The sequence below is a fragment of the Pteropus alecto genome, unplaced genomic scaffold, assembly GCF_000325575.1.
Source record: "Pteropus alecto unplaced genomic scaffold, ASM32557v1 scaffold121, whole genome shotgun sequence".
NCBI classification, from domain to species: Eukaryota; Metazoa; Chordata; class Mammalia; order Chiroptera; family Pteropodidae; genus Pteropus; species Pteropus alecto.
In genome coordinates, this window is record NW_006434369.1 from 4,397,204 (window position 1) to 4,408,840 (window position 11,637).

Here is an 11,637-nt window from a genome sequence, read left to right on the forward strand (position 1 = left end):
AACTGTGGGAGAAGAGTTTGGACTGGGCGATACCGTATTTCCTGTATTACAACACGCACACACTTTCCCCCCTACATTGACAGGTCTGGAAATCTATTTGTCGCTGGTGACGTTTACTTTCAATGGATAGTCTTTATCCGTTCGGTGCACCTTCAGGCGATGGGGTCCTCGGAAACACAAAGGAATCGGGAGTCATCACCAGCATGAACTCTGAGACCTAAATGGGACTTCCCCTCCATCTCTACGAAATACTGTAGACAGCGACTCCGAGGTTTGTAAACTTCATTACCACCACCCACCCGCCCCCTTCCCAGCCTCGAGACTACACCGCCTCTTTTCCGGGGGATGGGCGGGGGAGACAATACCCACGCAGGCCCCCTAGCGTTCTTCCGTCCAGCGTCGCCCAGGACGCCGCCTGCCCGCCTTCCCCGGCCGAGCGCCGACGGGGACGAAACGCGTCTGGACGCAGCCCCGCGTGGGCCCAGAGCGCGCAGCCTCTCCGCTCGTGGCGGTGCGACCTCTCGCGGCCGCGCCCCATCGAGCCGCCGGGTTTTGCGCGGAGGAGCCTGGAGCGTCCCGCCTCCCCCGTCCCGTTCCCCCCGACCCGCGCGCGCCAACTCCCAGCTGGCGGTTCTGATTGGCCGCCGCATTCCCGCTTTCTTGCCCGAACCGCCATTTTGAAAATCTTGTTGATTCTGGGGAGCGGAGAGCGCGGTGCGCGCGTCACGCCGGATCGGGGCCCTCGCGCCTTCTCTTCGGCGCCCGCCGTCGCCTCAGTAGCCTCCTTGTGCTCACGCGCCCCAGGCCCACGGCGGCCGGGCCCCGCGGTCAGGGCTGCGTCAGGGCATAGAGGCCGAGAGGGCGCCGCCGGGCCCGCCCGTTCCGCCGCGGCCATTTGGACGGCGGCTTGGGCCGGGGGAGGGGACGCGGCGCTGCCGGCGGTGGGAGGGGCGGCCAAGCCTAGCGGGTTCCCGCGTCGGGGATTCCCGGACCGCGGGGCCGAGAGGGAGGGAAGCTGCCCGGGGAGGAGGAGAGGCTCCGTTCCAGCTGCCGCAGGAGGCAACTCTGAGGTCGAGTTTCCCGCGGCCCCCGGCTTCCTGGGCTGTGAAGGGTCGGCCAGGTGGCGGAGGCCGCCCCATCCTTCCCGCCCGGGGCGCGGGCACCGAGACGTCTGATTTCCGCCCGCCCTCAGGACGACAGCATGTCCTCCTCGGGCCCCGCTGCGGAGGGAGAGGGAACCCCCGACCAGCTCGCGTCCGAGAAAGAACCTGAAATTCCTGGCCCGAGAGAGGAAAGTGAAGAGGAGGACGAGGACGACGACGAGGAGGAGGACGAGGAGGAAGAAAAAGGTGGGGAGAAGGTCCTGTCTCTAAGAGAGGCTTTACGGACAAGTCTTCTTGCCCTTTTTGCGCTTAGGAGCACTAAATGGGAGTGATTTTCCGCAAGAATGTCTGCGAAATTTATCCGATTTTGTGTTGAGCCATAGCAGAGAATTAACTTGGCGAATTCTGATTTTTAAAAAACTACTTGTTAGCGATGTTACGTATTATGGAGTGCAAGTGACTTCTCACCATCAACACTTTCATAACATTGCTTCACTCGACAGGAAGTTTTAAGTTTCAGATCTGCTTTTAAAACTCTTAGCCTTTGAAGTTAACTAAGGTAATGTTTTTTAATCTTTTGCTATCTTAAGTGCTCATCTTGTTCCTTTTGAAGTTACTGTAAGGTCTTTAAGGAAACGACACATTAAATTATTAATGTTGGTCCTAGAAATTTATATTTGCTGGATATTGGCAGAGGTTTTTTTCAAAGGCCCAGGGGAGTTTCACCTGGTGAAAGCTATTGCTACTTGAGAAAGTTAAATATGAAAGCAGTGAACTATGAAAGTTAAACATGAGCTCAGTGCATTCTCGGTTTTGGTGTTGAGGGAGAGTGATATTAACCATTATTTGAAGGCATGAAATAGAAGAACCTTACAGGATGAAGGAATGGTATTTTATCAGTTTATCCACCATAGATAGGGTAGTGCCTCTTTGAAGTTTGTCACCTTCCAACCACTTAAGCTATATTGGAGACCTTAACATTCTTTGATGATATTAACCCAATCTAAGTTTACTTAATATATGGCTATAACTCAGCCAAACTTGGGAAGAGATTTGAAATTTTCCTCCGAAAACTAGGTTTAACTGTCAATTTCTTTTAAGCCAAAACCAGTTCATGGTCAGCATTTTATAAATCTAGGTTGAGATTACATGTTATACCTTTCGTTTGTTTAAAGTGCTGAGTGTTCTAAGAAGGGAGCACGTCCACATTTAATACAAAAATGCTTAGAAAAATGTTATTTTTAAATTAATAATACAGTACCAATATTGGCTGCAATATCTGCTAGTACAAGACTTTCTCAACACTTTTTCCTTTTTTTATTTGTTTGCTTTTATAGGCTTTTGGATGATGAATTTCAACATGAAAATTTAAAATTGTTCCCACACAGTTTTAAGAGTTCTAATTTATTATTATTCTATTTCCCTCATTTTAGCTGTTACTGGAACAATTAAAATTCTGAACATTTTTATCCTAGTTAGCTCTGAAAATTTAACTCTACTACTGACGCATTGAAGAGACAAGGCAATGAAGTCTATGCCAAGTAAAGAGTTGGGATTGCCTTGGCAGTAGTTTTCTTGGGGGACGGTGTGGAGATGGGGGAATGCCTAGTACAAGATGACTCCTAGGTTTCTGTCTTTGGCAGTTGGATGGATAATATTACCACTCTGAAAAATAGAATTTATGAAGATGAGCAGGTTAGAGGATGATTATGATTTCTATTTTGGACACATTGACCTAGGTGCTAATAGGACAAGAAGTAGAGCTGTCCGCTTGGCATCCCCATTAGTTGATCTGATGCTCAGGAAAAAACTGGGCTAGAGATAGACCAGGAAAATTATTAGCTTATAGATGGTCATCTAAGACAAGAAAATTTAGTGGTTTAAATTGCTCTGGGAAAGGAAGCATAGTGATAACGGGTTGCTTTAGAGTGCTTTCTCTTCTACACAATGAATGCCAGAATATGCCTTTTCTCCTACTTCTTTCTGTGCAAATCCCTGTATCTCCAAATCTTACCTGTCCTTCAAAGCCACCTCCAATGTTTTGATCCTTTACCCCTAATCCAAGGATAATTACTCTTTCATCAACTCTCGGGACTCTTACTTGTATCTTTATTAAGGAGTTTTTATCATCTTCTACTTTGGTGTATAATACGTGTGTCTCATAGCCCGCCAGGTAGACATGACCACTTTCAAGAGATAATTCAATGTCTTAATCATCTACTCAGCCCCCTTAGAATCTATATCTAGCGCAGCTTTGTATGAAACAGGCATTAGGTTAAATAGGACCTCCAATGATAGTGTCTTATTTATCTGACTATCTCAATGAGTCAAAAGTGGTTTTAGAAAATCAAGCTTAATTTATTAAGTTTTAAAGTATATGTTCTATATTTTCTAACTTTAAAAAAAACAGTCTGGACTAAATTTAACATTTTTGGAATGTTACAGCCATTATTATGAGCATCATTTATTAAACTACAAAGTAATACCCTTTTAGTTAATTGTAGTAAATGTAAACTTGTTAAATTTTACCCTATCCATAGTACCTAAAGGTTTTTGTTTTTCTTATTTATTTATTTATTTTTTCAGCTTACTGAATTCCTGCTTTTCTCTATATGTTTTGACGTTATGATCTTAGCCTAAACTTACTGTTTTCTGAGGTGTGGTAGTAAACTGTGAATCCCAATAGAATCATATCTAATCAAAGAGTAAAGTAGGCTTAATGAAAGCCTTGATGCTTTTTCACTTCCATAATAATTGTAGTTAGATAAAAGTTTTTCTCATTTTTTTTAAAACTGGATCTCCTGTGAGGTTGCCAGGTAAGTATGTTACTCTAAAAAAACTTCAGTAGTGCTGTTAACTTACCAAGTATTTTCATTTGTTTTTTGCTTTTCAAACTCCAACTCAAGAGAAGTGTAAGCTATTAGGTTTCTGTGATTTTCTACATGTATATCCAATAAAGTTAATATATTCTTTAAGCTTATTGTTATTTAAGAAGTATTAAATTAATTTCTAGAAAAGAGTCTCATCGTGGAAGGCAAGAGGGAAAAGAAAAAAGTAGAGAGGTTAACAATGCAAGTCTCTTCTTTACAAAGAGAGCCATTTACAATTGCACAAGGTAAGTTTATTCTATGTTCCTTTCATTTTATAGTGAAAATGCCTAAACATATGAAATGATGGTTAGCAGTGCTTTATATATAGTGTTTACTAAATAGTAATATATTATTGGTATAATTTTATTTAATCTGTCGAGTAAAAGTTAATATGCTGTAAAAATAATTCTCTTTAACTGTAAATGTATTAACATGTAATGGATATTTAACTTTAATTATTATGGTATTTTTTTTCTAGGAAAGGGGCAGAAACTTTGTGAAATTGAAAGGATACATTTCTTTCTAAGTAAGAAGAAAACCGATGAACTTAGGAATCTACATAAACTACTTTACAACAGACCAGGCACAGTAAGACCTTTTTTTATTTATAGCTTTAATCTGGTAGCATAGTTATGTATTAAAATATTTTACAATAGAAACATAGTTTTAGTCCTGGAAAGGACTTCAGCGATCAACTAGTTGAGTTTCCATACCATACAGGTGAACAAATTGAGACATATACTTTTTAAATGATGTATCACAGGATACATAGCTGGATATTGGCAATAGAATTGCAGTATCCAGGGCTCTTTCTGCCGTAGTTGTTTTTATACCAAACTGAAATGTCAAATTGTGAAACCCAAATTGTGATGATTTTAGTGATCTTTAAATGTATTAGAAAAAATTTACATTTTGGGTTTTTTTAGCCATTCAGAATAATTGACATAGTATAATTGTATGTCATTTTGAGGAAATATCTGATAAGTTAGGTGGTAATTTGTCGCCAGTAGATTTGTTAGAATACATTAGTGTTTCATTTACTGAATTAACATATATTTTCCCCTTATCTGCATGGGATACATTCCAAGACCTCCCCAGCAGATGGGTAGTCTTGAACCCTATGTATATTATGTTTTTTCGTCCTGTATGTACATACTTATGATAAAGTTTAATTTCTAAATTAGGCACAGTAAGAGATTAATGACAATGGCCAATAATAAAATAGAACAGTTATAACTACACTGTGATGAAAGTTATGTGATATAGCCTCTCTCAAAATATCTTTTTGTACTGTATTCATCTTTTCACTTAAACGGGGTACTTTTTGGCTTTTCTTTGGCATATCTGAATTGTGAGCATCACTACTCTTGCGCTTTGGGGCCATAAGTAAAGTTAGGGTTACTTGAACACAAGCATTGAGATACTGCCACACTGCATCTGAGCCAGCTACTAAGTGACTGATGAGCAAGGAGCATACACAGTAGTCCCTTCTTATCCACAGTTTCGCTTTTCACGGTTTTATTTACCTGTGGTCAACCATGGTCCAAAAATATTAAATTACAGTTTCGCTTTTCACGGTTTTAGTTACCTGTGGTCAACCATGGTCCAAAATATTAAATATAAAATTCCAGAAATTCATAAGTATTAAATTGCATGCCATTCTGAGTAGTATGATGAAATCCCACTCTGTCCTGCCCGAGATGTGAATCTGTCCAGCATAATCAGGCTGTGTACCCTGCCTTCCTGTTAGTGGCCTAGAAGTCTTGGTTATCAGATCGACTGTCTTAGTATCACAGTGCTTGTGTTCAGGTAACCCTTATTTTATTTAATAATGTCCCCAAAGCCATTCACCTACTTTTATTACAGTGTATTGTCATAATTGTTCTATTTTATTATTAGTTATTATTGTTAATCTCTTAACTGTGCCTAATTTATATAAAACTTATCATAGGTAAGTATATATAGGAAAAAACATACTATACGCAGGATTCGGTATTAACTGGTTTCAGGCATATAGTGGGGTTCATGGAACATATCCCCCAAAGATAAGTCTAGGGGGGGACTGTTGTGCAGTGTGGATACACTAGACAAAGGGATAATTCACATCCATAGTGGGACAGCTTGAGATTTCATCATGATTCTCAGATCAGTGGGCAAGACTTATGAATTACTTGTCTCTGGAATTTTGGTTTAATATTTTCAGACCACAGTAACCATGGATGAGGAAAGGCTGCTGTGCTGTACACACAACTTCAGTATTCCATGTAATCAAGGAAACTGCGTTGGGATTGTGCATGGGGAAAATTGTTTGAAATTGTTAGGTTAGAATGTCTGAGGTGTGATATAATTTATTTTCATGTGTGCTATCTCATTCGATCCTTAAAGCAGTCTAATTTAAACAAGTTCCGTAACTGTTAAATAGTTCGAACTTCTGGACATGCTCTGTTTTTTACTTTTCAAAGTAATTTGGAAAATAAATATTACTTACATTAACAAAGGAAAGGACGCCTTCTTGAGTAGTAACTTTCCACATCCCCTGGTGCTGTCAGATAACATTTAGTTGTGGTTTTATAATTACCAGTGAAAATTCCCAGATGGACATTCGTTCATATTGTCATTTTCAAAAAATAAAGCTTGTAGGCTTTTTAGAATGTTAATATTTTAGTGAAAAATAGAGTTTTCAATTGTGAATAAGAAATACTGAATAAATCAATATCGTAACGGGAATAGATACGAAAATGTGTTGGCTTTGAATTTTTTCTTGTGTACGTTACTGGATAATAAATAGCATTAATAATAAGGAAAACATTTTCAGGTGTCCTCATTAAAGAAGAATGTGGGTCAGTTCAGTGGCTTTCCATTTGAAAAAGGAAGTACCCAGTACAAAAAGAAGGAAGAAATGTTGAAAAAGTAAGTTACTTTTATAAATATCATGTTTTGATCAATGCTCTTTAAATTTTATTTTTAAACATTTAAGCATGACCACTCATACATTTTCCACATATTTTCAGTAGACTGTTTATTCTTTGCTTTAAATGCTAAGGCCTGATTTATCTTCATAGCTGTTAACTTGGCATGTTCATTATTTTCCAATAAATACTGGCTATCAAGTTTATTCAAAGACAATTTTATTATTTAGAAGAACAATAAAGGCAAATCATTCACACAGTCCAAATTACAGATGGTAAAGTAGGGTTCTCCAACCCCTCCCCCCACTTCGGACTTGTTAGGAACCTGGCTGCGCAGCAGGAGGTGAGCAGCTGGCAAGAGAGCAAAGCGTTATCTGTATTTGCAATTGCTCTCCAGCACTAGGATCTCTGCCTCAGCTCCACTTCAGATCATCAGGCATTAGATTCTCATAGGAGCACCCATTCCTGGTGCCAAAAAGATTGGGGACCACTGGTCTAAAGGGAGCATAGCAAAAATTCTCTCCCACTCCCATTCCACTCTCAACCACCCTGTTCTTCCACTTATAGGCACCAGCTCTTTTGAAGATAACCAATTTGATAAAAAGTGTCCTTCACCGTAATGCAAGCAAGAAGATATATTCTTAGAGCTTTTGTTTGTTAAAGTTTCTGTAGTTTAAGAACTCTAATAAAGATGACTATGTTCCTTCATTGAAATAGTATCATAGTAGGAATGCTGAGGGGAAAATGTAATTATATAATCACAATTTGCTGCCAGAATTACCAAGTTTCTGAATTTTGTGGTATTAAAGACTTTACATTATTTTCTAGTGAATTAACTTATTCTTTTATTAACTTTAAAACTTAATTGGTAAATGGTGTTTTCAGTTTTTTAATCCTGTCTGGTGTGTTTTGTACATTAGTCAAGATTATTAGACGTACTTCTAAGATTTAGAGAAACATTGGTTTTTTTTAGTGTTTGTAGCTGAGTCAGTTCGTTTCGCTACTGCTTCAATATTGTGGAGCGTGTTTATTAACTTTCATACATAATCACTTTGGTTTCTTCCATTTTCTGTTTCAGATTTAGAAATGCAATGTTAAAGAGCATCTGTGAGGTTCTTGATTTGGAGAGATCAGGTGTAAATAGTGAACTGGTGAAGAGGATCTTGAATTTCTTAATGCATCCAAAGCCTTCTGGCAAAGTGAGGACCGATTTATACTATTTCAGTAGCAAATCAATTGTTTATAGCCTGTTCTTATTTTCTCCTTTTTATGAAACAATTTAGTTACTAGCATTGCTGTCAACATTTAGTAATATTATCTACATTCAAAGAGTAATAAGCCTTTTATTGACATACCTATAACAATTTCATGGTAGAAATAACAAAAGGCGTACAAATATGTTCTCTCTTATCAGACATAGAGGATATAAGATTAAGAAAAATAATTATTAACTAAATATTAGATGGGGCAGAAATAAAAGTTATCCAGAGTTACATATCTAGAAGGCACAAGAAGAACAGAAACAGATTGACTTGAGGCTGGTGGGGGAGGGTGTGCAATCTGTAATCAGGTCAGGAAAGACAAGATGGGGGTATATTAGAACTGGATGTTTTCTAGATACTAGAATAAAGTTACATAAAAGTGATGTAGGACTCTTGCAGATTTCTTGGATTAGATTTCTAGAATCTTATAGCAATGCCCAGAAGCCGGACTTAGATGTAAAACATCCTTAAAGTTTACTCTTCCTAAAAGCAAGATTAAGTTTCCCCTAATTATTTAATAGTAATATCATTTTCAGTTTGGTTTTAGTTTGTCAGCAAGTATTTTTATATTCTTCCTCATTGAGATAGGAAAGAAATTGTGAAGCAATCTGTAGGGCCTAGGAGTTCAGGGAACACTGTCAGCGAGGGGAGAGGACATAAAGATTAGAAACCAGAAAATACCTCTGGTCTTTGTTTTTGTCTGTTCTTGGTCCTGCTTACTATTATTAAGGATATTTGTGTCATGCTTACAAACCCAAGGGTTATAGTGATTTTTTGGTATTTCACATTGGTTTATTTAAAGATGAGAAATTTTTCTGTATTTCTAAACTTTTACTATGACTGTACCTCTACTTCAGAATTTCATGTAACAAGTTGAACACTTTTCCCCAGAAGCAATAACTAAGCTGCCTAAGTTGTGAAGGATGTGTTTATGTCATCTTTTTCTCAGTTTCAAGTGAGTTGGTTTCAGCTTCCTGTTACTCTCAGAAATTAATGAGGACCCCAAGAGCTTTTGTTTATTTGGGTTATTTAGATATTCACTGTATTCTAAATTAAAACTGAAAAGTTCTAAAATAACAGTACGCCTACTACATGTTAACAAAAGTAATATTTTGTATGAAAAATAACTATAAAAGTCTTAGCAAGAAGGTTATCATTTATGCTTTTGAAAATCTTCACGTCTGACTTAAAGACAGTTCTATTCTTAACTTGCTTCTGCATTTCAATTTGTTGCAATGTATTGTTTTGCTTGAAGTACATAAAGAAGATCCAGCTTCACAAAGGTATGTAGTTAGAAAAAAGGAGGAATATTTTAAAAACCCTTTCAGAAAATTATGGGTATTCTTCAATATAACACAAAAACTCCACAGTGGTAGTTTCTTAAAAGTGGTTAGTTGTAATATAGTATCTGAAATCATGTTAATGAACTTAAACATTTTTCCCTATGTATGATTTTGAATATGCATTCACCATTTGAGAAATACAGGTCCTATGAATTATGCAGATCTTCTACATGTTGTCACATTTCATTAAAAACTGTCAAAAGGTAACATTCATTAATATACCCATCATCTATCTCATCAGAAGAATCTTTAGGTATTGGGAGGTTGTCAGGTTCGTGATAGTGGACATTAATTTTCCAAAATTATAATTTTTCACTTGAAATTTTAAAATTTATCATTGGCATTAAATACTGTCAGTTTTCCTTGAAGTGACAGGATCATGTTCTTCATTTTTAAGAACATGCTCATTAAATACTTAAGTCAGAATACATAATAGTTTTTCAGTTATTCTTTTAAAAATGATGTTTCATGAAAAGAGTAGCTAGCTTAGGTCCCAACTCAATTAGACAAATGTTTTTATTGAGAAAACCAGTGAACTTCAATTTGTAGCCAGAGTAATGTATGTTGTGTATCCTATTTTACACGGATATTTTAAAGATGTGTACTTAAAAGTTTAGAGTTAATACAATTAATATTTACTGCTTCATCAAGGCCATTCTTAAGTGAAACACCCTTTTTTCCCCTGCTAGTATATGGTTGGGAATAAAATGACTACTAGCACAGTTTGCTGTTTCTGTCTTTGTTGGTACTAAGGTACCAGCAATTTTACCTGCCTTTGCTTTTGCATAATCAGTACAAATGTCAATGCAGTGAAAGCAAATAAATATTGTCTTGGTATTACTATGGAAATAGTTTTGACCTGGGAGGCTTCTGAAAGTTCTCAGGAAACCCCAGGGTTTCCATACTTTGAGAACCACCCTCTAATCCTTTCTTAAGAAATCTCTTAAATCCATTTCTCATATTTGATTCTGTGGTAATTACTACTTAATCTAATGGTATCTTAAATTATTTTCTATGTTACCGTATGCTCGCATTATTTAAGAAAAACACTATGAAGTCATTAGTACTAATTTTTTCTCTTATAATCTTAACATTGAATCAATATCATTTTACTAGCCACCTTTTGTTACTTATACCTTATTTAAGCAGGTTTTGTTTACAAAAAAGGATGATGCCGTTGAAGCTGGATTCTGAGTAATAGATTCAGCAATTTTTAGAGCCAGTATAGGAAAGCTCTAAAGCATTTAGATATTAGTACTATTTTTTAATTAAAAGCTCTTCATTTATTTTTGATAGTTGCATTTTCTTCATTGGTTACTTGAATGATTTAACAGCCTTTCACTTTCCTGTGTAGATTTATTCAGTACCCATTCTAGTCCTCATATTACTAATTATACAAATTCTATATACTACTTGCATATGGTTCTTGAGTAGTATGAGGGATGTCATATTTTTCTAATACATTTGAGTCCTGGATTTCATACTGTGAGTAGTGAGAGTTTAGACAGAGTTACCTTTTTTCCAAACCGTGACATCAAAGATTTTAAATTGACTTGTTTTCTGGTAGTAGTTGATAATGGTAATAGCTCACATTATCAAAGATATCTGTATACATTCAAGGAAGTCTCTTGTAGAGAACTCTGAGAAATATCTTTGATCCACTAACTTAAAATTTCTGGAGTGACCTACACCTAGATTGGCTGTTTCCCAGTCTGCTTTTTAGAAGGGTGGGTTTGGGCAAGTTAGAGGCTATTGCGTATATTGCCTAACAGTGCTGTATCACACAAGCAGCCACTTTTTAATTTTTGTGGTGACAGTGACCTGTAAGACCAGAAGTTTCTGGGAGAGAAAGGACCTGTGATTCTGCTAGTTTCATGAAAGATATTTCCTAAAGTTACCACTAATATGTATATATTTGTATATCTTAAGGTTATATTATCACATTTTTCTTAATGTTTCTATTTATTACAGAGAATAACATAGGCAAACAAACGAAAGATAACCATAATTTTAGAAATAAGTAATTTTAATTTCTTAGTGTATGTCTTTTCAGATCTTTTATGCAGAGTTATTTTATGGTTTTCAATTTCAGAAGTTAGCAAAGTCTCCCCTAAGAAAGCATTTAAAAATTAAATTTGTTGGTTAATGTG

General features: G+C 37.2%; 1 protein-coding gene across 2 annotated transcripts in view; it reads left to right on the forward strand.

The window, feature by feature from the left end:
- Positions 1–468: 468 nt before the first annotated feature.
- The window catches only part of DEK (DEK proto-oncogene), a 29,379-nt gene continuing 18,210 nt past the window's right edge, over positions 469–11,637 (forward strand). Inside the window, exons 1-6 of one of the 2 annotated variants that reach the window (XM_006909236.3) lie at positions 469–827; positions 1,193–1,349; positions 4,117–4,218; positions 4,452–4,561; positions 6,789–6,883; positions 7,961–8,081. In XM_006909236.3, the coding sequence (XP_006909298.1) occupies positions 1,202–1,349; positions 4,117–4,218; positions 4,452–4,561; positions 6,789–6,883; positions 7,961–8,081 (576 nt within the window). In that variant the 5' untranslated portion in view covers positions 469–827; positions 1,193–1,201. Of the gene's footprint in view, positions 828–957; positions 1,350–4,116; positions 4,219–4,451; positions 4,562–6,788; positions 6,884–7,960; positions 8,082–11,637 lie in introns of those variants that run through there. The other variant, XM_025044943.1, reaches the window with a different exon arrangement.